This window comes from Aquila chrysaetos, chromosome 11 (assembly GCF_900496995.4).
Source record: "Aquila chrysaetos chrysaetos chromosome 11, bAquChr1.4, whole genome shotgun sequence".
Lineage (NCBI taxonomy): Eukaryota > Metazoa > Chordata > Aves > Accipitriformes > Accipitridae > Aquila > Aquila chrysaetos.
In genome coordinates, this window is record NC_044014.1 from 2,871,814 (window position 1) to 2,897,447 (window position 25,634).

At 42.0% G+C, this 25,634-nt stretch overlaps 1 protein-coding gene across 4 annotated transcripts in view; it reads right to left on the reverse strand.

Moving 5' to 3' along the window:
- PTPRE (protein tyrosine phosphatase receptor type E) overlaps window positions 1-25,634 on the reverse strand; it is a 109,246-nt gene that overhangs the window by 20,996 nt on the left and 62,616 nt on the right. For 3 of the 4 annotated variants that reach the window (XM_030030837.2, XM_030030836.2, XM_030030838.2), the window contains exons 3-18: window positions 24,919-25,021; window positions 24,582-24,655; window positions 21,859-21,995; window positions 17,392-17,482; window positions 16,779-16,855; window positions 16,619-16,655; window positions 15,727-15,824; window positions 14,078-14,197; window positions 12,426-12,586; window positions 9,166-9,301; window positions 8,597-8,746; window positions 6,148-6,241; window positions 5,224-5,300; window positions 4,114-4,248; window positions 3,203-3,328; window positions 1,313-1,473 (exon numbers count right to left, since the gene is read on the reverse strand). In XM_030030837.2, the coding sequence (XP_029886697.1) occupies window positions 1,313-1,473; window positions 3,203-3,328; window positions 4,114-4,248; window positions 5,224-5,300; window positions 6,148-6,241; window positions 8,597-8,746; window positions 9,166-9,301; window positions 12,426-12,586; window positions 14,078-14,197; window positions 15,727-15,824; window positions 16,619-16,655; window positions 16,779-16,855; window positions 17,392-17,482; window positions 21,859-21,995; window positions 24,582-24,655; window positions 24,919-25,021 (1,777 nt within the window). Of the gene's footprint in view, window positions 1-1,312; window positions 1,474-3,202; window positions 3,329-4,113; window positions 4,249-5,223; window positions 5,301-6,147; window positions 6,242-8,596; window positions 8,747-9,165; window positions 9,302-12,425; window positions 12,587-14,077; window positions 14,198-15,726; window positions 15,825-16,618; window positions 16,656-16,778; window positions 16,856-17,391; window positions 17,483-21,858; window positions 21,996-24,581; window positions 24,656-24,734; window positions 24,798-24,918; window positions 25,022-25,634 lie in introns of those variants that run through there. The other variant, XM_041127404.1, reaches the window with a different exon arrangement.

Consider the following 25,634-nt stretch of genomic DNA (forward strand, 5'->3'; position numbering starts at 1 on the left):
TCTTGTACAACATGCCCAAAAGGAAAAGATTTAAAAGGCCAGCATTTAGAATGAATTAAATAATTGATTTTCAGGGCAACTGGAGATAAAACAATGATTAGTTTTTATGTTGTGCTTGAGCCTGTGAGCTTCAACTGCAAGAGAGACTCTATTGCACAAGGTCTTACGTGAGCAGAGTAGAGAGGGATGTGGCCTCTGAAAACTCTCACGCTGGGTAAGGGCAGCTGGGAGTCAGTCAGTGCATCTCCCAGAACGGGTCCAAGCAGGCCACAGCAGGAAAGAGGTTCATGTCAAAGGGTGACCTCTACAAGTTAATAGCTTCTTATTTAAAAAAAACAAAACAAAACATAGGAACTTCTCTTCTGGGGGCTCTGAAACCCTGCTGACCCTGTCCCTGTGCACTGTGAGCTTGACTTTGTATTGACCAGATAACAGGAAAACTTTACTGATTTATAAAATTTAAAATATTTGAAAAGCAAGGTATGATTTCTGAATTAGGAAAAGGCAGAATACTAGTTTTACTACTACTTTTTTTTTTTTAAAATCAGCAGATGTAGTACAGAAAGAGAAAAGACAAGTTTAAAAGACTGATAAAAAACCCCGCAGTCTGAAAAATATGATTTGAAAAAACAGAGGAAAAGCCCAATGTATACATTTAAAAAAAAAAAAAAAAAAAAAAGTTGCTGTAAACAAAACATACAATTAAAAAAAAACAAAACCAAAAAGTGAAAACCTGGCATACGACAAATATATTCTAGTTATCATGTATCAAGTCAAGTCATACACAAGCTACCTCTTAGCATTAATGTAAATACTGTTTTCTCTCTGCTTTCAAGGACAGGAGTAGATTTTGCCTTCAGCTTAGATTAGGGATATATTTATTCTCCTGATAGTTTGTAAAAACCAACAGCATTTTGATCTTGATAGAACATTTGGGCACTATATTAGTGGGGTGTACTACACATCACTACAATAAAGCTACAGCTTTACTTTCCTAATCACAGCGTTTAGCAAAACTCAGGTGCAAGACTACAACACCCCAAGTTACTAATGCATTTGTTTACCTGCAACCATTAAGGCTACCATTAAGGTATTCACTTTGCTAATTCAGCCAAAGACAAGTAAAAAATCCTTTATGCAATACTAGATTTTCTTTTTTTCTCTCTTTTTCTCTTATTTCTTAATTTTAATTTATTTTTTTAAAGGACGCAGTCTACTCTCTCCTGAAGGAAAACTGCCATAAAAACAACCAGACTGGAGAGAAAACAAGCCAGTTCCTTAGCTGATGGTGGGAAGAAGAGGCGAGTCTTACCTGCAGTGCACAGTAATCGGGTGATTGCCTGTTTGCTGCTGCTGCTTTTGGACAGCCGCAATCAGGTCGATCATCCCTTTTCCTTCTGCAGGAATCCCAATTTCTGGCCACCCATGGAAATGGAACTGCCGAACAAGCCTGCTTTGCTTCTCCTGGTTACCCTGCATGCAGGAAAAAACACCAGATTTATCCAGCTGTTACTTCAAAATGGAAACACGCTTCTTACCTTAAACATTTGTAGCATTAAATTTTGCACCACTTTAATAGAGGGGGCTATTTGCAACCTGGTCCGTAACATACTGGTCCTGCAGACCTGACAGTTCTGCTTCTAAATTCCCCATCCGCTATGCCGATAATTCACCCCTATAATTTTCCTTTTGATTTGCACAGCGGTTTTATCTGGGTATTGCTAAGGACACACTTAAAGATTATTCATCCTGAGTACCAATGGTTGAAAGCTTTCATTGTGCACAGGCCAAATGCAAAGTGCCAGTAAAATAACCCAATTCATGAAACGCACTCATCTTTGCACAACACTACCTGCTACTTTGAAACTTAATGATTATTTGCCTTGTCTTTATCCTTGCTGATTAAAAGCACACTGAAAGTTCAAATAGGTATTAATACCATGGTAATGCACTTAGCTCCAGACAGGTTTGGATGCACAAAGGCTCTTCATTTTAACTATCCTGAAATTTGTGCTTACTGCTTCCCATGACTGCATTACAATAGCGTGTGGATGCAACATTAATATTCTGGCAATTTTACTACATGTCATTAACTCTTGCAAGTCACAGAGAGTTGAAAACACAAGGTGTCTGCTGATGCCAGGTGCTTTCAACGTGTCCACCACAGGGGACATCTGGTGAATGAGTTTGATGGGGAGTCTCAGGACACTGCTTTGTACTGGAAGCCTGGAAGATGTCACCATTACGAGGAAAAAGGCTTGGTCAGTCCTCCTTCCTCCCAGCTCTGCAAGAGACCTTTTAACATAGTATTGCTTCAAATTTCATTGATGTAGTCTAGCGGGACTCGGGCACAATACAAAAGTTTCTTGGATTTCTTAGATCTGCAGCAGCAAACACTTCTAACGATGCTGGATTGTAGTGCAAAAATGTTGCTGCTTGGATATTACCTAAAATGCTGTTACTTGAGTTTTAAATACTTTGCAATGTGACCTAAGTCAACACATTGACAAGGACTCTCTGCTTTGTGAAGCACAGTGTGTATTCACGCCTAATCCACCACCCTCCTTCACAAGGAAATATAGAGCACTTTTAAATTCAAGTCCTTTTGCTTTGCATGTGCCTAAATTATATGCAGTGCAGTAAGTAGTTAAATGAATGATATTCTCAACTGCAAGTAAATTTTTTTCTCTTTTTTTTTCTTTCCTCCAAAAACAGCAATGCAAATCAGGTCCTAAAGAAATGATGCAGTGAGTGAGGAGATGCATGCCCAAAAGATCAAAACCAGGTTTTGAGTAGATCATGCCTGTAGCAGAGATACATAAAGGAAGAGCTGGTAGGCAGAGGCAAGTACATGTGCTTTAAAATGCTTTATAGGATTTAAAAATCTTGAATCAATTTTTCTTTTATAGATATGTGGGAGATGGTAGAAAATAAAAGAATAACAGCAACAACAAAATATAAAAAACCCCAAACCCCCCATCCAACTTCAGTCAACGACATGTTTCACTGACCAGAATTTTCATGGGACTTTAGGCAAAAATGTTTCATATAAGCTCCCTCTTGACTGATACAATGTTGGATGTTGATTAACCACATTTATCTTTAGATAGAAATTCCAGCATTTAAGTTACATAATCATACTTGCAAATGCCTTCAAATGCAAAAAAAAACCCCAAACCCTCATGTAATTTAAAACCAATACCTGATTGTACGTAACTATGAAGTCCCTTACGCTTATGGCATCTAACAGACTGTCATTCTTTATTTCTACGGTTATCTCTCCGTGAGTTACAGAGCCCTCTGATGGCCAGTACTGGCAGCACTTTTCCTGCAAAATTGAAAGAGAACTGTAAACATTCCTTGACATTTTTCCAGTTACCTACACTGTCATGAATCTCTGATATAGGAGGTGACATACAGCATAATAAATGCGTTCTAAACACTTCGTAATGAAAAGGCTACTAACCAAGAATACAGTAATAAAACATTTCTATAATATAAACTGTTAAGATGAAAAGGGCTTAGGAGTCATAGATGGCAAATACTGCCTTTAAAGGAGATTAGAATAAAAGAAGTAACTCCTGAAAGCAACGCAACGTTGCCTCCCAATGCCACCAACAAAACACATTTCACAGCACTACAACACCCTGGTTGCAGCGTTGAACCCTGAATCTTCGAACTGCAGCACATGGAGGTATACAGGACTTAATTAATTAACGATGTACTAGGGGAGGTTCAGAATAAGCCACTGGAGCTTATACTGGCAGAACAGGGAGGGAAGTTTGCACACAAGCTGTGTCCATCTGTTCCCAAATCCCAAGCCACTGTTCCGTGTCAGGCATCCCTATAAATTCTGTGCTTTTAATGTGAACTGGGCCCTTTCACAAACCATAATTTTCAGTAGTTTTGGTGGGTTTTCTGACAACTCAAGCAAAAGCAGCAACATCAGCCCACACCAAATAGTGAAACAAGAGCTCCTTTTAGGAAAGGCAAAAAATCTCGTGTCGCTAGAATCTGTATTCAACAAGTAGTTTATCTAATATTAATGCCCACATTTTACAGGCATTAACAGCAACTGCTTCGCTCTGGAGCTGGCAGCCGCGGGACGCGTACCTGCTCCCTCTCTTGAACTTCTGTGAGCATAACGATGGTGTGGCACTTCCATTCCCACACCATCCGCCAGAAATCCTCCACCGTGTGCGGAAGCGGTCCCTGGGTGGCAATGAAGTAATCCTTCTGGCGATAGCCCTGCGGAGAAAGAGCAGGATCCGCTTACGTCGTGACCCGCGAGCACGAGTGACGAAGGGGGTGGCGGGACAGGGGATCGCTCCTTCAACCGGTGCTTCCCGTCAGCCCCGCTGCGTGATAACACCGTGGGTACTGCAAACCTGCTGACGCTGAGCCCGCCCCATTCTTGCTCATTGCCAGAAACGCAGGAAAAAAATCCCCCAAATTCACAACCCTGAGTTGTGTTTTATGACTCTTTACAGTCATGGCTGAAGGGATGAAATTCTGCGGTAAAAAAGGTAACCGAAAGGATTTCACAAGGAGATTATAACAACTGCAGCAATTAGCTTTACTACAGAATTAACATTTAACTCAATCTTTGAGCTACAGTTCTATTTACATACTGATGTGATCATCACAGCTGCAGTATCCACAATCCTCAATCACTAATGGGGTTTTACTGCTTAAGGATATAATTAATTCTCATATTTAAATAAAAACAAGACACAGTGGAAGGTGTTGCCCAGGTTCCAACAGGAAGCTGGGAAGAAAGTTAGGAATTAATGCAGGTCTGCCCAGGTAAACCCTGGTACCCAAATACTGTGACAGCCTTTCCCCGTGCTAAATACAGACTTTTCTTTTCCCTTTCCTCAGACAAGCACATGTTTACATCAGTTAACCTGCACGCAGATAATGGAACTGTTGGATGTTAGTTGTATAGCTAATTTGTTTTGCTGCCTGTTCGTTAGGATTTAATAAAAGCCTCAGTCTATAAATCTAACAACAAGAAGAATATTTAAATTACAAGACCATTTAAACTGAAATTGAAAACACCAGATAAGAAATGCATTTGGAAACTCTCATAAGCCAAACCCAAACAAAAAAGCTAATGTTCTTCATAAGCCAAGTTGATTGTGTTTCTCTCTAAAAAGACTTATCAGCAACAGCAAAATATCTGACTTGCAATATAAATACATCGGAATTTTTCATACATACATCTATGAAGGAAGCATTGATGTAGTCTGTATACTCTTGCCCTCTTTTCATCGACAGAATCACTCTATTAAAATCATCTGGAAAAAAGAAAAAAGTCTAGTCTTACTTTTGCTAACTGTATATTGACTGCTCTGCTATTACATTTGTGAAAGAATAAACCCAACAAAATCTTTTCTCTGAAAGCCAAAGAGCGTCTCAAAGATCTCAGCCAGGATTTAGTAAGTGTGTGGAGGAGGGCGCAAGTTTTTCTGCTCTTGTTTTTCCTTTCACACAGGATACGGCCAGCAAGGTCTGAAACTTTCATTTTCAGGTGCAGACATGACAGTGCTGCTCCAGACCGTGCAAGGAATCACTCAGAAAATACGTTGGTTTAAAAGGTGAGACTGCTGAATTATTTAATTCAGTCTTGAAAAATACCTGATCGTAATATATTTTACACGGATCAAGTGAAAAACAATTCATTAAATTCTTTGCAGACACTTCATAAGGGCATTACATTTAAAAGGAGAGGATAGTGCTGTTTGTATCAGTAAGTTCTCTAGAAACTGCAGAGCAGACATGCCTGCAGAGAGGACAAAAAAACCCAAGGGATGGCTAATGGAAACATCCAAAAATATTTGTTCTTGCTAAAAATGAAGCAAAACTACCACTCTGGACAGTACAACAGGTTTTGAAAGAATTTGAATTTCACAGGCAGAGGAGTTAAAACTTTTCGTCTTTAAGACATAGGCAGTAATTATTTGCAGAATTCCAGTTTCCAAATCCGGGCAGGACCTCTACCCTTGAGTGATCCCAACAGAGCTGTATTCTGAGATAAGCTGAGCTGTTGTCAACATATAGATACAGTATGCGTACTCACAACAGCCTTAGGATAATTGCGTATTTATAGCACTTGTTTCTATATATAAAAAGTTGATCTCTTACATGGGATAATCTGGATGACTCTAGCTTTCTTCATATTTGCTGGAAGATTGCCAGTTCTCATGTTTTCTTTCATTATTCGAACATTTGTCAACTTCTGTAATAAAACACACAAACGAGGATGAGAACCCATTGGAACAGAAGCTGTTCTCGCTCACCATACCCTGTACTCAGAGGGTTCCTAAGTGTCTTTATCGGGTACAAAACACTAACACAGTCAAAGCGAGACTGACTTTTCACAAAAGCCACTTCATTGTCCTGTCTACAAAAATGAATTAAGAATAATAGTCATGTATTTTTTTTCATACTGATAAATATTTCAGAATCTGAACATACTCCCAAGGCATATCAATAAAGTTTAAGGGCTGTAAAATGACAGCAGATTTTAACATTTTGGGTCTGTGTGGTGTTTTTTTTTTTTCTTAAGACACTTTTGGACGATCTGAACATGGCTTTCAGAAGCACAGAGTACCCATTCCCTTTGAAAAAGTGTAAGTTTCTTAAATTTGACATTTGGAAATTTAGTTCCATAAAATAAGCCACTTTTGAAAATATCCTTTAATAAAAAGGTCTGCATACCATTTTATTGAATTAATTTTATTTTTTTCTTGCCAGCCTTTCCATAAGCAGAGGCAGACTGACCAGCAGACCGACCACCGTTGGTCTCCCGCAGCGGCAGCCCCCGATCAGGAGCTTTCCCAACAGGCACTCCAGCCAGCCAGGCACTGCAGGAACAGGCTTTTCATTTCCACATTGTTCTCAAGTACTGAAAAACCCCCTCTTTTATTGACTTCACTTCCTTTATGGTCAAAACGTGAACTGATTTCATATATTAATTTCATTCATATTACTATTATTACAATCCTGTTCAGAGTATTAAAACTCTGGTCCTTTAGTCCTGGACTGTGCTTTCCCTGCGGCACAGCACCGTTTCTGGCATAACACAGGTGCACGAGTTTATGGACTGCTGTGCACCAAATCCTGCAACTTGGCTCTATACATCTTCAAGATTTTGCTACTGAAGGGACCGATATTCCTTATTATTTATTCAGTTTGTGCTGACAGCATTCCCAGGACACAGAAGACAAACAATGCTCTTGCCCCAACAATTTTTTTATAGTATAGATTGCACACCCGCAAGGTAACACAAGAATAATAAGCTGCTTCTGCTGGGGTGGGACTTACCAGAAGACAATCATAGTTACACAGTTGCATTTCAGCAACTATTTAATATCAATTCAATTTAAATTAAAATTCATTTAATTTTCAAACTGCCAAGCAGATTTTCAGGCATGTATTTGCCAGGTACTGAGTTTCAGAAGCACATCTCAATTCTAGTAAAATCTCTAATACCGGCAACAAACCATTAGAAAACAGAACAACCCTACCCCCTCTGAGAAATCACTTTTCAGCTACTCTGTAATACTGCATTCATAGACTTTATGTCAGAGGCTCTCATACTGGTTACAACATAGCTCTACTCTTTTTTGGCGTAGGTGGGCTCAGCGCTCCTGGGCCATCTAAGTGCTTTTCAGAATAAACAGCAGAACTAAACGTTGCTCTCCGCACTTTAATGCAGCCTTGCTGGCACAGTGGACAGCAAAAAAAAACTTAGGAATTCTGGAAAGAGTAGAGTATTTGATTCTTTCATTTTCTTCCTTCCCTCAGACAGACCAATACTTTCAATTTTTTAACTTGTTGCTATATCATCAGACTTATTTTTACCTAATTTTTACCTAATTTTTTTACCCAGTTCCCAATTTCTGATCTAATTAATCCTTTAAAGGAAAGGGAGAACTCCAGTTAACACCTGTATGTCATTTAATGCTTCAGACCTATATATAGAATAAATATTTTAGCATAGCAAAAGTTACACAAAAGTTCTAACTATTTCCTCCGGACAGTAAAATCTATTTTAAACAATGATCACAAACAGCCAGTGTGGTTGCTTTCTGCATTTGGGGTTTCTCCACTAAACAGAAATGCTTTTTTTTTTTTCTTTTCCTTCCTGACAGGTCTGGATATTGAGCACAAGATGTGTAAATTCTCTGCAATTCTTTCTGCTGTCAGTCATCACTGAGTTAACAATCCCACTGAGATGCAAATTAGATGCACTTCATCCAGCTCCCTCTTCCAGCATTATCTGATCTGGCATCTAGCACCAGACCAAAAGAGTAATTCCATTTTTCTTTTATAAACAAACAGAAAGCATATAGGAAAAGGGCCGTAAAAGGACGTAGCTTTGAATGAGCATTTGCAGAACAGGATGTTAAGCAAGGCCCCATTCACTGACTCCGCAGGACTCATTCACAGCAAGCACAAAATAAAACAAGTAGTTCCGTTTTGATGGACCTTTTCTTTTAAGGTTACACTTTTCCTGCTTTTGAAGTATCTTTTTGGCTTAAATGTTTCCACACTTAGAAATCATTTGGCGAAGGACTTTCATACTTACTTTAAATTCTTCTTCTAGCCCTATTTTGACGAGGTTTGGCGCCGCGTTGTGTGATGTTTGTAGATGTTTTTCTAAGGATGACACATCTAGCTCCGTGTCACCGTAGAGGTAGTATTCAAGTAAGGCTTGATAAATGAAGGAGTATTGCATCTGGAATGAACAAAGAGGCAGATAAGCATACTGCAAAGCAAGGAAGTGAAACTATGAATTCTGGCACTTTCATCTATCTCATTTGGTCTACAATCTACTAATTATCAAAACATACCTTAAGCTAAAACAGAGTTTTCCTGTTAAATCGCTCACATTCTCTAAACTTCCACTCTCATGTGCATGGGGAAACCTGGACACGATACTTAAAGATAATGTGCCTTACAGCGGTCTTCACAGCCCTAACATGCCTCCATCTTATTCCCCAATGCCATCCTTCTACTGGGCTTTGTTCATTTTCCAATTATCCAGGCGGGCAACAGAATGGGACATACCGGGATGCATATCAGAGTAGAAGCACAGAAGCATATTCTTCTTCGACTGTGAAAAGTTGTAGTTTCAACTGATTAAAGTCCACTTACGTCAGTCTGAACCATCTGCGGACGCTGATTACGGATTCTTGAAACAAATTCAAAAACATCAACTTTCTGTTCCGCGTGCATCATGTCTATTATGGCATCTATAACAATAAACGTCCCTGTGCGACCCACACCAGCGCTTGAAAAGGAAACAAAAACAAACAAACAAAAAGATCAACTGAATTACAGGAACTGCTACAGCAATGACACGGGTAGAACTTATGCCATTTATACTGGACTGAAACATAAAATTTCCTTTTTTTATTTTAACGGTGATAGCAAAAAAAAAAAAAAGTTGTGTGAGTTTTTAACATAAAAAGTCACCTCTTAACAGCTCAGAAATGATGACATCAGCATTAGATTAGAAAAGACGGTTGGAAAATAATTGTGCTTGACCAGCTATAATAATTCAGTCTAAGATGAAATTTTAAATATTTTTCTTAATTTTTAGCTCTTTTCTGCATGGTTGCTGTTGCATGCTGCTTAGATAACAGCTACTTGTTACAAGTTCTACACTTCCTAACACTGCCATCCCAAACTATTTTTTTTTGTTTTTTAATAGCCTTCAAGAGCCACAAGAGGGAGCACGATCATTATAAATTACGCTACTCCCGCGACTTTCAGCTCTTCCTTTCAGAGGAAAAGGGCATGGCATCCTGTGCTAGGCATTAATAGCTCTCCTTTAACCTTCTGTTAACTTACTTTGTAAAGCAGCTTCTGTAATGTCCACAAACACCTTCCGAAACACGACAAAAATCTCTCCCCCCCAGCCCGGTGTGCTCAAAGATACAGATCAATTTTCAGGAAGGAAACATGAGGTTTTAAGTACCACCAGAAAAAAAACGATTGCACGCGTAATATGACTCAGTTCATGTGTACACACACACACACTTTTAACAGCGAACACCACGTGTTTGAAAGCAAAGCCCCCGGGCCCTCCTATTCCAGAGGTCCGGAGGGACGATGGAGACGAGCAGACCCACGGAGTACCACAGCCCTCCACCAAAACGTCACGCAACTTCTTCGCAGTGAACGAGCCCACTATCACCTTCTGCCTCCGAATCCCTTTGCGTTTCACCATCGGTTTGGCAGGCTCCCCTCTCTCCTCGCCCAGCCACGTCCCGGTCCAACGCTCCCACCCGCCGGTCCCCTTGGCCATTGACCACGGGCCACCGCAGCTTCCAGCCCTCGCTGGCCATGGCCCCCTGCCCTCTCGCTTCCTTTCATTCATGTTTGACCTCTGCCACTGCGGACGAGTCTGCCTCGAGTCCTACTGTCTCGACTCTCCGTTGACAGAGATTTTCCTCGTCCTGACGTCTCCTGGAAACCACCTCTGACCATGGGTCGCTCATCGCCACTTCACACTTGTCCTTCATTCCTCAGTCCCGTGAGTTTTCACCCACTGAGCCCCACGCTCATCTTCCTCACTTCCCTTTCCTTTACAGATACGATCCCTTTTTATACGTCCGTGTTCCCTTCCCGTGCCTCTGCCCCAAGGTTACCTGACTTCAGATCACTGCTTAATTCAATCCTTCCATGCTCCTGCTAAAGCTGGTAATTTCACCAACCTTGACATTTGCCTGGGAAGTTCCCTGATTTTACCCATCCTTAACCTACTCTAGGGTATCGCTTACTCAGCTACTCCTCAACGTAGCTCTCTGCTCACTGGAAAAATGTATTTCTGAAAACTTCTGGAAAAAAAGAATTGGCAGAAAATCGTGCTTTCCCCCCAACCCGTTTTATCTGCTCTTCTTTACCTCCAAATGCTAAACTAGTGTTTTATTAATTTCTGAAAGATTCTGACTGAGCAGTTTTCATCAGAATGACCGGGTGGTATTTTTATAAAAGCTCACTAAATATGGATGGTTACTCACTATCGATGAGTTTCCCTTTCCTTTTTTCAACAATTCAATAGTGTCATATCCTGAACTGTAACGGAAATTGTTACCTCTCTCGTTCTTTATTTCTAACGCAGGCTGAAGTACTGCACTAGCCCCCAGCACTGACACATAACGGTGTTACTGCATTCCGTTGGACCATTATATTTAAATCTCTGCAGATTTTTATTAAGATATTTTATATTTTCCTTTATTTTGTCTCTATTTCTGCTGATTAAACTAAGTACAGAATTTCCTGCTGGTGCAAAATAAAGCTCAAGCCCGGTATGAGTCTCCACAGAACATCATGGCAAAAGGCTATAAAAATATTGTGGGTTTCTCAAAGGCAAGACTATGTGAGACTATTAAAATCTTCTTTTTCCATTTAATGCTTTTCTTTACGCCTCTTATGTATGACACCTGGGAGAGAAGATGAATCCTAGCAAGGCAAGATCTGGATGGAAACGAAGAAACAAAAAGGCTGGCTTGGTCAGGACAAACACGCTCTTTTTCAATAGTACACACTTCAAGGACTCTTAAGAGAGTATTTCTAGGTGTCTGATACGAGCAAGAGAAAAAGAAACAAATACATGAATCTACAACCATTTCCTTAAAAACAAGACCCGTAAAGACAAAGCTGCTATTCTTTTCATATTATTCTAACCTCACTATGATAATTGCTCCTGAAAAGACATTGCTTGCTCCGTTGTGAGCTCACAGTTGCTATAGAGATTGCAATTGCTCTCTTAAAACTGATTTGGAGTTTGTTTGTGGTTTCATTAACATAAGATTTCAAAAAGTTTAGCACAAGCTTTTAATAGCAGGACATTCATGTGTGTGTGACCGAAAGAGTGGGAATATGTTCTGTATTGGTATGTAGTACATTTCTAAAATTGCAGCATTTAAGTCTCTTAAATGCAAGTCTTTATTCAAAACTTTCCAGGCATTTAATGGATAATTTACATAGCAAACTGCAATTTTATTGTGGGAGAAGTGGGGGATGAATTCTCAGAGGAGCGTTTAGTGGCAAAGGTCACAGATTTGTATTACAAGTCTGTTTTTCTGACAGAGACCGTATTTTTACCAAACACTGGATATCACTCATGGATAAAAAAACCAAAAACAAAACAACAACTTCTGTTTGAGTATTGAAGTTACAGCAAAGAGAGATCTTTTGAAATTGTTTTTACCCTGGGCTCTCAAAAAGCTCAGCATATTATTGCCCTTTACACATACAAATATAAATATGTAAGTAAATATATATACACACACATACACAGACACACAAACTTTGCAGCCTATGAACAGAGGATTAAAATTTAACCTGATATTATACATGTAACTCAAGGCCAAGCTAAGAGAATGGCTGGAAGAGCACATACATACCTACAGTGAACCACGATTGGTCCAGCATGGGCAGGATTCAATGTTTTGACTTTTTTCAGGAATTTCAGCATCCCAATAGGTGTGAAAGGCACCCCAAAATCAGGCCAGCTGGTAAAGTGAAGCTGCGTAACGAGCCTCGGAGCTTTACAACCATCATGAAGCTGTGGAGAACACACAGACTCCGAGTTTGACATTTCATTTTTCATGCAAAGATTTATAAACAAACTGCTGTGGTTATTTATGACTTTAATTCCTGCAACACTTAGAGCCTAACTCAAGGATTAGAAGTTCACAGTGTATATAAAATACAAACACAGGGTGAAATTACCATGTATTATTAAAATGCACCTCTGCAGTGAAAACTGGAATAATCCCAGGATAGGGTTGCAAAGAGTAAGACTCACACACAATTCATGTTAATAACAGAAAAATCTTAAGTCCTTTTTGCACTTATAAAATCCTCACAGTACTTCTTTAGGAGCCTCAGATGCAACTCACAAAATTCAGTCTAAACTACAGAAGCAATGACAGCAGAGCTCAGCATCGTTTCACCTGCATTCACTAACCACAAAGGAACCTTAAGGTTAGAAAGCGTTTCTGTCTCGCAAGCTTTCAGTCTGTTAGCCAGGGTCAAGGCCATTTCTTTCAAACTGGAGAAAGCCAATTGGTTTTGTAAGGTTGCCTGGTCTCCATCAATGGATAACCAAACCCCACAAACACATACTCAGCAGAGATCCGACAAGTGAAAGGCAGCCGGGTCCATCCCTAAACTTCCCAGCCCTTCAGCTTATCTACAGTATGTACATCTCTGTACAGTTCCTTCTTTCCCATTCTGCTTTCTGAGCACAGTTTCTCTGAGCATTTTTATCAGCGATGCCTTATCAGCAATCACTAGTCATACCAAAGTGATCTCCACACTAGATCAGCAGAGACTGCTTCACAGTTCAGAATCTGTAACTAATGCTGAATGAATCCACCCGTATCTTGAGGGGCTCTGAGGTCTCCAGGTAGTTCTGAACATGGTTTATCACCTCTCGCCAGCCCATACTGTCTTCAGTCCTCAATCTCAAGCAGGCGGTCATTGCAATACAAACACAGCAGCCCTCCCTTTAGGGGGTGAGGATCTCTAGCAATTTGCTCCCGTACAAGGCTACATGCTGTGGACAAAAGCAAAGTCATCCCCGCCATCTCTCTTGTGATCTAAAGCTTTAACTTGTGCCGGAGACCAAGGACACAACAGAAATCAAGCTGTAACCCTGGCAGACGTCGGCCAACTAATATCCACAGACTACTCCAAATACCCAAACACAAATTCACTCATTTATTTATCTATGCAATCTGCCCCCAAAAAGGTCAAGACACTGCTCCTGAGCTCCCTCCCTGACAGTCACAAGGAATGACTTTCTGTGGCCCTTGGCTACAGACAAGAAGAAACCGAGCAGAACCTCTTGCAATCCATGAAAGGTAGCGGATGCTACGCGTGCTGACCTGCAGAGCTTGCTTCCCTGCCTAGGAGAGGTGCCAAACCTTTCTTGATTTGCAAATATGCTTAACTAATTTCCTGAATTTCTTTTAAGCAAATATTTGACATTGTACCAATTTGCTTTCAAAATTAAAATGAAGACAAGAGCAAGGGCACTATTGTTACTTACCGACTGAACGCAGAACTTGCGGATGGTGTAGTCCACCAGAACTATGCAATCTTCCACTGACACGCGGATATTTCCATAAGTCCAGCACCCTTGGTCAGGCCAATACTGATAACATTTTTCCTGTACAAACATACAGTGAGTTTTATAAGACTGAGTCTGCTTTCATTGTTGGTCGCTCATAAAAACAATGAAGTTATTTGAAAATAGTGTACATAACTAGACATAGGAGCATGCAGAGGTTCTCATCTGGCACAATACAGCTTTAACACTTTGCTAGTGCTATTGATGCTTAAATTTAAGCACAGAAGGTGAGAATAGCTTTGAAGTTGTTTTTTAACCTAGCCAGACCTAAACAGCTTTTATTTCAGTTTGGTTTTTTTGTTAGGGGGTGCCTCACTGTGGGGACTGTGATGTCTTGACTATTTTTAAGCTTTAGATGTAGTCAGTGAGAATTGCGAGGCAGTCCTCATTCGGAGTCATCAGGAACATCCAGATTTAACAGTTCTGGCTTCTCATACTGGGAATGGGCTCTTCTTATGGACTGCCTTTGCTGTTTGAGCTTCATCAAGCAGTACTACAACGGCAGTAAAATAAAGCAGAAGTACCACCGTGAAGAGGCAGACAAGGAATGCCCATCCTCATACCTGCGCTGAGCTGACAGTATCTGAATTATCTTTTCGTTATTGTAAAAAAATGCACCCAATAGGTATGAAGGCCAACTTCCACACAGCGATACAGCACATCACATCTCATAAAGCACATCCTCATCTCCTTCCCAAGGCCAACTATTGCTGCTTATCCCCATATTTCCCCATTAGCAGGAGAGGTTGCCCTCGGGGGGCAAGAAAAGCCCAGCTCTCCGGCACTGAGTAGCTTCAGCCTCCTCCCCCTCCTCCCTCCCACAACCACCAGGGAAACAAGTTGGTTTTTTTTTTCTTGGGCATAAGTTTTTGAGGACTTTATATATATATTTCACATAAGGATGTAGCATGCTCAGTGTGGCAAACTGTCCCCCAGGGGAAAAGAAAATAACTAAAAAGTATCTTCTGTGTTTCTGATGGTACATTTCCTTAATATTTTAATTTAGCTACTCAAGTCTGCGAAGCAGGAGTGAAGTTAAATGTTTCACGCTTGTTGCATGTGTCTCAGCATTCAGCCAGTACATGTAGAAAGTCTCACACAACGGGAGGATGGAGATGCATACGAGGAGGAATGGGGGGACAGGAAGGAACAGCATCACTCTCACAAAGAAGCAGCTTTGTTTTTTAATTGTTTTGTGCATGTGCCAGAGAGAATTTTCAAACCTAATACTCAGAAAAAATGAAGACAGTTTTTATCTTCATTTCTAAGCAAACCCATCCACAAGTGCAGCTTTATGCAGCGATGAAAACACAGGCACGAGAATTTGCCTTTGGCTATGGGTTACACAGGACAAACTTAGCTATCGGAATTTTTTCCTTGAGATCAATTTATATAAATTTCTATTTTGGAGATGAAAACTGCATTTATGAGCAGAAACTTAGATGTGCTAGAAGGAAGAAGGAGAAGGAAGTGGTCAGAAAGGCGACTGGCCAGACGCTGAGCAGCCACAACTGCTTTTGGAGAGTGCTCTCACAGAGACATCCCAGAGCAAACTGAAAGCTCTTTACCTCTTTTCTTTCTTTCAGGTTGGTTAACATGACGATAACAGCCGACTTCTGCTCCCATATCATTCTCCAGAAATCATTAACTGTTTCTTGCTTCGGTCCTGCAGACAGAATACAGCTCTGCTCAAGAGGGGTGATGGAGACCAGCATATCACAGTACGCATGAAGACCCCCTGCCCCTGCGTGCCCACCCAGATCTGTGTTCACTACAGACTGCTCAGGTTTTGAATATACCACATATTTCTTAAAAAAATCCTATTTTCTTTTACATAATCACATGCACTCAGATCTACATTTCTAGCAGATACCTCCTCTCTTGAAATATTCTTAACGCTCTTTTAAGCAGGCTACGGCAGGAGCATCGTTTAGGATTTCTGCTTTGCAGGTCTCCCCCATGCCAAGGTCCAACATTACCTGTGACCACAACGAACCACTGCCTGAGAGCAGCTCATCGTGCTGTGCGGGACAAGAGTATTTCTGAAGGGCAGGGGCAGTTATTGCTTTGTGTCTGGGATTGCGGTGACAAAGTTCCCCAAATTTGTGACTAAATACAGCGCAAGAACTCGTGCGAAAACGCTGATTTCTATATCAAGATGACTTAGACTGTATTATCAGGAGACATCATTTTTCAAACCCCGAGTAAGGAGATTAAAAAGAAAGAGAAGGAAAGTGGGGGTGGAGGGGGGAAGGCGAGCCTCTTCACTCAGAGCACTATCTGCGGGTCTAAAGGCAGTGGGTTACCTCACGCTCACTTTAATTTCCTTTAAACTGTAACCTCTAAATCCCACCTCACATTTGGCCACCATCTGCAGCTGAAAATAACCTTTAAAACACGTCTAAAATAAAATACATTCGGCCATAAGAGGTACAGAACAGAGAAACGAGAATAAATTACCTTGTGCTGCTATGAATTTATTCTTTTCTTTATAACCCTATGGAAATAAATATCAGAGCAGTTAAAAGATGAAATGCCAACATATGCTAGCAGAAAAATACTTATGTAATTCACAGTCAAAGTTTGTAGTTTGGCCATGAGTGGACAACTGTCAACTTACATCTATATATGATGCATTAATGTAGTCTGAAGGTGGGACTCCATCGATCTGGGTCAAAATCACTCTGGAATGATCATCTGGAAGAAAACATATTACAAGCATGTTTGCACATTAATCAATCTGAAATCTGTTATTTCCTTGCAAGCAGGAGGCCAGGCTAAGCACACACTTCCCAAAGCAGCTCTCTCCTATGTTGTCCCTGGTTCTCATGAAGAAACTTTCTGCACAAATGTCTTGCTTTGCTCCCACACCTGGAGGTCACCGGGACTGCAGCTCTACAATACTGGCAGCCCAAACTTCTCCCTATTTGCTTGCGCCCAACTAACCTGAGATCCTAAAATATCCACTTGACGTAGCATAATTTGGTAGCACCCCGTGAGAACTAAAGCTTTATAACACAGCACCTGATCACCGCTACAGAAAAACCGAACAGGGGAAGATCAATACTAGAGACATGCCACAAAACAGACAGGTTTTGCACATATAACGCATGAAGAACATTTGTGACCAGGGAAATTGTGTTACTTGAATATTTTCAGCAGATGAACACTATTACCAGTCTGCTCAGTGCCAGAGTTAATTGTCTGATTTAAAAGAAAAGGTAATGTCTTACATGGCAGGATGTTAGGATATCTGTTTTTCTCCCTGTTTTCTTCCTTATTCGCCATTTCAAATGTTCCCTGCACATATCCAGGTGTTAATGACTAAAAAAAAAGATACACAAGTCAACGTGTTAGAAAACAGCTAACTCTTGACTGCACATGGCTTAGGGAAAATCTGCATTTATACATATTGCCTTGCATCCAACAGAATTAAACATTTTTTTTTTTTTTCGCAATAACTTTCATTGCTCTATAAAAGGAAACTACGTCCTGGCAGATTTCACTACGGAAAACGAGTTCAGCAGTTTTGGAAAAATAAGTAATTTTTCCGCCAGAGATCACAGTTATTTAGAAAATTGTTAAACTCTGAGCTGCTGCTTTAAGCTGCCATCTGCCGCGGTGATTCACAGCGCTGTGACCCAGCCGCGTGGATGCGCTGCTCCCTCGAGCTCGGCTCCGACAGCTACTTTTAGCAATAACAGTTGGTTCAACAGCATAAATAGAGTTTGATTGTTAATGGCTCACTGCTAAGAACATTAAATATCAAACATCTTGCGGAGATCCACAGGTGAGTGCCCAACTCTGGCTGAAAGGGAGGAAGAAAAAATAAATCACAATTCTTTTATGCCGCGAGTCGCTGTACGAGCACAAGTCAAATTCTGCAAGTAATCAGCAAGATCTAAGACTGTGGATAAATTTAGTCAAGCTTAAAAAAAAATATATATAGTCTTGCAGAGTAAGCAAATGAAAGGACAAAAGGGAGAGGAAGAGGGTGAAGATGAGGAGAAGGAGGTGCCCAAGGCCACGGCAGAAGCTGCTGAGATGCCAGCACCGAGGTCAAGTGGCCGAGCTCGGGCTGCGGCGGAGAGCCCAGGGCAGGGGGAGAGTGGGAAAAGGCACCGTCCATCACGAGACATGGCACGAGGCTCCTGCCCTGCACTTTTAGCTGCCCCCTCACCGCGAATGGCGTAAACGAGAAACGAGTTTCATCAAGTTTCTTGTATTGAACTCCAAAAAAAAAAAATAGAGCGTCAGCATGTTGGATCCCACCGAGGTTTGGGAACATACAACCACCTTCTTCCACCTTTCTTCTACCTCCCACCGCCCAGTCTGAATCACACAGGGGAAGGGAAAAAAATGGTAACCGACTGCAGAGCTTAAAGCTCTGCCTGGCAGAGAGCAGGGCTTGGAATTTCCCCTTAAAAACAGCAATATGTGTTGTCAGGGTGACATAGGATAAAAGGGGGGGTGCGGGGAGGACTTCACCACCACCACAGAGGAAACAGCAACGTGCGTTTGTGGTTTTGTTTTTGATTTGTTTTTTTTTTTTTTTTTTTTTTTATATCACTCAAACTTCTGCATGTAAGTAAAAGAGAGAGAAGGTTAAAAAAAGAGTTGAAAAAGAAAGCTGCTTTTAGCAAACTGCTTAGTTCCTTATTTGAATGAAGCCCATGGTTTTGCTAATTAAAATACATTTACAGTTTATAAAACACAGAAACTTAATTTATGTTTTGCGTAAAAAGAAATAATTGGCACTTCAAACATGATTTCTTCAAACTTCAAAAGTCAGGCAACAAATTCTGAATAACCAGTCATATAAGCTCTGCATCTTCACATGAAAAATGCATGAAAAGTAATTATCTCTGGCAAAATAATCTCTCCATTCCTTGCTCCCTACTCCTGCAAGGCCCTGACATCTCCCTAGAAACCTCCTAATGTCACGCTGCATGGCTTAGAGCAGGTGTTGAACCCTGGTGCAAGGACACAGCCCGTTTCGCTGCTCCCATCCATCTTCAGAGCGGAGGATGTGATTCATCGAGGATGCACTTCATCACGTCCTCTCCATCACCCCGTGAATCACGAGGAGCCGATGAGTCTTGGTGGTGCTGGGTCATCTGCTGCCACCGCAGTCTTATCTGCTCCCACTCCGCAGGAATCCTAAAATCTCTCTGAAGCTTCTGAGGGGCTCGATCTACCCCAGCATCGGTGCATTTTCTCCTTTTTTTCACTGCGTGAACCACAGGGATGTCTTAAGTCAAAATTAAAATTTCAAAAGCAAATTCTTAGAGGAAGGTTTTCAGACATCAATCTGAAAATCAAGGCAATAAACCAGCCATCATAAACTTCAAAAATCCAGCTCATCTTGTGTTATGGATGATAAATAGAGGTAAGCGCCCATACAATACAGAACGGAATATGGGTTTTTTTCTTCTTTTTTTCTTTTCCTTCTGTTTAGAAAGTACACAGTCTTCTTAGTGCTCTGTGCTCACACAGAAATCAAACAATAAAAAAATGAAGCAACTGAGGGTAGAAGGACCCTCTGCTATTTTGGCTAGTGTACAAGTGCAACAAGTGCAATATACTTCTTAAGGGTAATTTAGGCTTGAAGGATAAAATCAAAAATACTACAGAACACCATTACGCACATAAATCTAAGAGAACTGTCCTCAAAAATCCTTTCCATCCGCTACATGTCTTCATCTATCAGCGCTTGCTCTGTTTATCTTTTCCCCAGCAAAATCACTTGGGACCTAACTTCTTTGGCTGGTGCACGTGCCTGGCCACCGCTGGCTCACAGGACTCACCATTTTCAGTGTGAATCTGTTTCAAATTCACAATGGAGACCCTGTATCTGTGTTCCCGGAGACGTCTGACCCCGCTGGCACGTTAGATCAGGCTGTGTGAAGAAAACACCGGAGCGGGCAGAGATGCCCCAGCACATCCCCATCAGCTGAGCATCCCCAGCCAAGGCTGCAGTCAGGGTCCACCACGGCTCAGCAGCTCCTGCCCAATGGCTTGTGCAAAGGGGACAGCTTTGGACCCATCCAAAAACTGCAGGACTTGGCAGCTACGGCTTCGAGGGGCAAATACAGGCGTAACCTCAGCCGGTGGGAGGATGGAGCTGAGTTCAGGGCCTCCGCGTGCCGGGGGATGCTCTGAAGGAGAGGTCATCGCCCAGATGTCTGTGCTGAAGGGTCTGGATTTCTCAGCCCCTTTCCTTCCAGTGCTGCAATAACAGGCTTCTGTTTGTCAGCTTTCCTGGTTTATGCTACAATATCAATCACTTTGATTTTCAATTGTCTTTCACCCTTTCTTCCTCTCTGAGGCTTGAGCAAACAGCTCATATATCCACACAAGCAGCCACAGGAGATATACAGCAGGGAAAAAAAAAAAAACCCGAACACATAAAGCATCAAGCAGACTTGCTGTGCCATCACCCCCTGTCACTGCTCAGACTGCTCATTTATGGGGACCGGACCCCAGTTTTCAGACTCAGCACTTTTGTGCAGACAGAAACTCACATGCTCACAGCATGGTGCAGAAAATGATCAAAGCAAAGCAGGTTTTAAATATAAAAATAGATGGCTTGTTTTGCTCCTAACTGCAGAACGAATTAATCAGGAGAGTCAAAATTCACAAGTGCACATCTTGTCAAATTAGTTTTCACATTCATTTTGTCGACTTCAATAAAAATCTCCACAATGCTCCCTCTCTGATAAGGCAAAGAAATTATGTGTTTTAAATATATCATCAAACAAATTGCAGATATAAATATGCTACCAATTAAGAAGGTAACTTAACAGACTGTCTAATCAATGCGTGCATCGGCTTTGACAACTCCGTATTTGACATTTAAGCTACTGCTCTCTGCAACTTGCTTCTGCTGTGAAAGGAAGTGAAAAGAAATAATAAAAAGTATGGAAAAGGTCCCTGAATGCAGACGTGCAAGAGCAGACTCATTGCACCAGGTTTCTCCATAGAAACCGGCTCTGCAGCAGCTCGCCGCAGACTCTGGTTAAGACTCATCTATACAACCACACATGACTGAAGCTCGGGTTATCGGCAGAAAATAAAACCTCCTTTCTGACCAAGGCAATGCTTTAAAGAAAACCCCTTAAAGTTAAGATGCTTCATAGAAATGTACGTGTTAACGCACACGGTGCTGCAAATAGGGAAGCAATGGGATGGTAACAAAGAGCAAAATGTCAAATTACCAAAAAAACCCCCACCAAAACGCAAACCTCACCAGGGCAATATTAAAGGCCACACTGTGTCTTCTCCTCAAAGTACTTCCCATAGAGGTGAAACACTCAGATTCCCAAAAAAACCCTCCACCACCACCAAGAAAATCAATGCTGAAGAGATTCATATTCAATTTTCCTCTCCTCCAGCTTTCAGGCAAACACTAAAGATCTTCTTTAAATGTTAGCAAGTGTCAAACGGTTTATATATTACCAATTTGGCATCGCCATATCATAAAGCAGTTAACGTTCCAGATTTTGTCCACACAAAGGGTTACCAGGCACGACAGAGCATGTACGAACAGTACCAGCACACTCGCACAACAAGCGCTGAGGCTCCAAGATACCAGCATCATGCACCAAACATTCTTAAAAGAATTGTTAATATTTGCAGGCATTTTGTTTTGCCTCCCTGTTTTTGCCAGGCAACCGTCTGCTCCACATGTGAGGACTTACATTAAACTCCTCCCGGAAGAGCTTCCCTTCATCCGCTGATCGCATCCGAATTTCCTCTTCAAGATTTTCTACTGGAATAGGGAAATACTTCTTTGGGCCCGAGGGAGACCTACTGAGCAGCATGACTCGTTGCTGTTCTGTCAGTTCAAGGAAAGTATGTGTTAAAGGCAAGTCCAGAGCAATGGATAACAAGCTATTTCCAACTAAAAATTAATTTTTAGGCTGGAAGATACCAAAACATATTTCTCACATGAGACTTCAATCGGTGATAAAGCTGATACAATTGAAATAAAAAACCAAAACCACAGGCCAAGAGAACATAATAAATTCAAGTGGAACCACTACTGGTGAAATTAATAGTTTCTGTATTTACACAGGATTAAAATGTGACCAAGTTTTGTTTAGAAGAGGAGAAGGTTCCTTCAGCTGACGAAGAGTGTCCCAGCCCAGAGCTGCTCTGCCACAGGGCAGGGACAGCTTTTAGCATCTGTCACCAAAGAGATGCTGCTAGATTATTTCACTTGTGAAGGGGAAATAATAACAGTAATGAAAAATATCTTTAACTTGGCAGACAACAGCAGCTCTGCACCCAGATGAGCTGTTGCAGTTGCTCTCCATTGCCCCAGACGGCCCCAGCACCGGCTCAGCCCTGGCAGGAGATCGCTCTGCGCCAGCACGGTTCGGAACGGGGATTGCTGCGGGCGCTTCTTGCCACCTAGACCTCGGCTCGCGGTGGGGAATAAAGCCCCAGGACACCTTCACCTGCTGCCTTCACGGCCCCTCAGGAGCACAACTGGCCACCTGGAAATTCAAATGGGCATCCCCACCAGCAGCTGGATGAAGTGGAGGGATTAATCATAGAATCGTTTAGGTTGGAAAAGACCTTTAAGATCACCGAGTCCAACCGTCAACCCAACACCCCCATGCCCACTAAACCATGTCCTGAAGGGCCACGTCTACACATTTTTTGAACACCTCCAGGGATGGTGACTCCAACACTTCCCTGGGCAGCCTGTTCCAATGCCTGGCAACCCTTTCAGTAAAGAATTTTTTCCTAATATCCAATCTAAACCTCCCCTGCCGCAACTTGAGGCCATTTCCTCTCGTCCTATCACTAGTTACTTGACAGAGGAGACCAGCACCCACCTTGCTACACCCTCCTTTCAGGTAGCTGTAGAGAGCGATCAGGTCTCCCCTCAGCCTCCTTTTCTCCAGGCTAATCAACCCCAGTTCCCTCAGCCGCTCCTCGTAAGACTTGTGCTCCAGGCCCCTCACCAGCTTGGTTGCCCTTCTCTGGGCACGCTCCAGCACCTCCATGTCTGTCCTGCAGTGAGGGGCCCAAAACTGAACACAGGACTCGAGGTGTGGCCTCACCAGTGCCCAGTACAGGGGGACAATCACCTCCCTGCTCCTGCTGGCCACACTATTTCTGATACAGGCCAGGATGCCGTTGGCCTTCTTGGCCACCTGGGCACACCGCTGGCTCACATTCAGCCAGCTGCCGACCAGCACCCCCAGGTCTTTCTCTGCCGGGCAGCTTTCCAGCCGCTCTTCCCCAACCCTGTAGCGCTGCGTGGGGTTGTTGTGACCCAAGTGCAGGACCCAGCACTTGGTCTTGTTGAACCTCATACAACTGGCCTCAGCCCATCAATCCAGCCTGTCCAGATCCCTCTGTAGAGCCTTCCTGCCCTCCAGCAGATCAACCCTCCTGCCCAACTTGGTGTCATCTGCAACGCTGTGGCGAAGACAACGGCAAACAGAACGGCAGACCACCTCCCCACATGCCGATAACGACGGGGCGACTTTCAGCAGCTGCACTTGCGAACTAAATCTGGCCGGCGGCTGCACTAACCCTTCATCGCCCAAGGGCACTACCCGGCGCCAGGCCACCGCGGGGATCTCCAAACCACGCTCGCCGGGGTTCCTGTGCCCAAACACCGACCAAGCAGGAAGCCAATGTGTATATTTAGAGGTTTGACTTTCTCTGTGACTGCCACCCTGTTTGTTAACCCACTCTTCAGCTCGTACGCAGCGACGTGGAACCGCCACGAAGACGTAATACTCTTTATCATTTAAGTTTTTCTCTTTGTTATCGCTAAAATAATTTATAAGCAAGAAAGGGACGGCTCCTCCATGTTTGCTAGGTTTGAACTGAGCCCCACAGAGCAACCCACCCGAAGGGCTCCCCGCTAACGGAAATAAACCCAGCACATTGAAAAAGCCAGGGGAAAACATTTTCAGCTCCTGAGAGTGTTTTATTTTAGTGCCGCTGGCTTACAATACTGCCCTATCTCATCCCCTTGCTTGTTTCTCTTTACGTTCAGGAACCAGCCAGTAATTTCACAAAGAGTTAAGGACCCTTTTTTTCCCCTTTTAAGAAGAAATACTGCAATTCTTTCTCTAAATACAAAGATCACAGTGCCAGAACCCTGGATCTCAGCTGGCATCCTAATAAAACATATATGAAGAGCACGAGAAACATTTACAAAGAAACATTTGCTGTAGCACAACTTAAAGTGAAAATTATTTAAAACCAACAACTGCAAGTTAAGATTACATATACACCAATATGGACCTCTATTTTTTCTGCTTTCTCTTTAATAACAATCCTATAACTTATATTACAAATAAAAAGCAAACATAACTGAATTCTTAATCAGCAAACAAGCATGTGCGTACACAAACAAAATTCACACCAAGAAGGAAAGCAAATCTCTCCATACCTTGTTCTTCTAAGATCCCATTTGGCATCTTTTTGTCCCCGGAATTCACAACAGCTTTCCTATGTCTTCTGAACCTGAAATACACACAGCACGTTAATCTGAGTAACTATGTTGAAAGGTAAGAAGCATTTTCCCAAACCAGTCTTTACCAACCATGTAATTCTGGAGAAACTCTTTCTGTTCATCTTTGCCGTGAAAACTACCACCACCGCAGCACCCTCCTCTACACTGTGATGGAGGCTCCTGCCTCACCATAAGTACGCATTTCATTTCCTTGTTAGATCATATCGAAACAAGACTGAGCCAGTTCTGCATGCAGCGCTCCACACAGACCTACCTGAAAAAATAGCCAGCCAACAGAATGAAAATGATGAAGACCAAGAGCAGAATCAGCATTGAAGTCAGTAGGTCCTTGTGTAAATTGTTCTCCTCTGTAGAGTCTGTGGATTGAACACAGCAAATGTGAAACATTGGAGACATGGATTGCTTAATCTGTTGCAGAAACTGTGCTTGGTGCACCAAAAAATCTGTGGTTCTATGCAGTAATCTACTTGTACTTACTGAAAGCATCACAAATTATTTAATATATGCAAAGCTGAAAGTGAAAGTTCAATTTTGGCATTTGGGTTGTTTTTTTTTCCCCCCTTCAAAAGCACAACCAAACTACCTGCTGCTGAGAGTATCAAGGATATTTTTTGAAATGACTGGTTAAGCAAAGATTTTACTTGTAGTTAGAGTAAGTTTAATGGGTACAAGTTAAATTTGAAGCAGTACCCTTATGTGCATCAGCTGTTTCTCAGCCAGAGAGAAATCACCCAAGAATGCCACCCCTGTATAGATTTTATTTACTCCAGAGATACAACATGTGTTTTAAACACATCTCATCATTTAATAGTCCAAAACACTGCTGCTGGCTGTACAGGGCTGTAAAGCACATGCTGAGCATGACGGAGGGGGAAGGCAGGAGGCAACAGTGCAAACTGCAGCGTCTTCTATGGCTTGTATTAGATATAACATATATATTATATTATATATTACTATAAGAACAAGTAG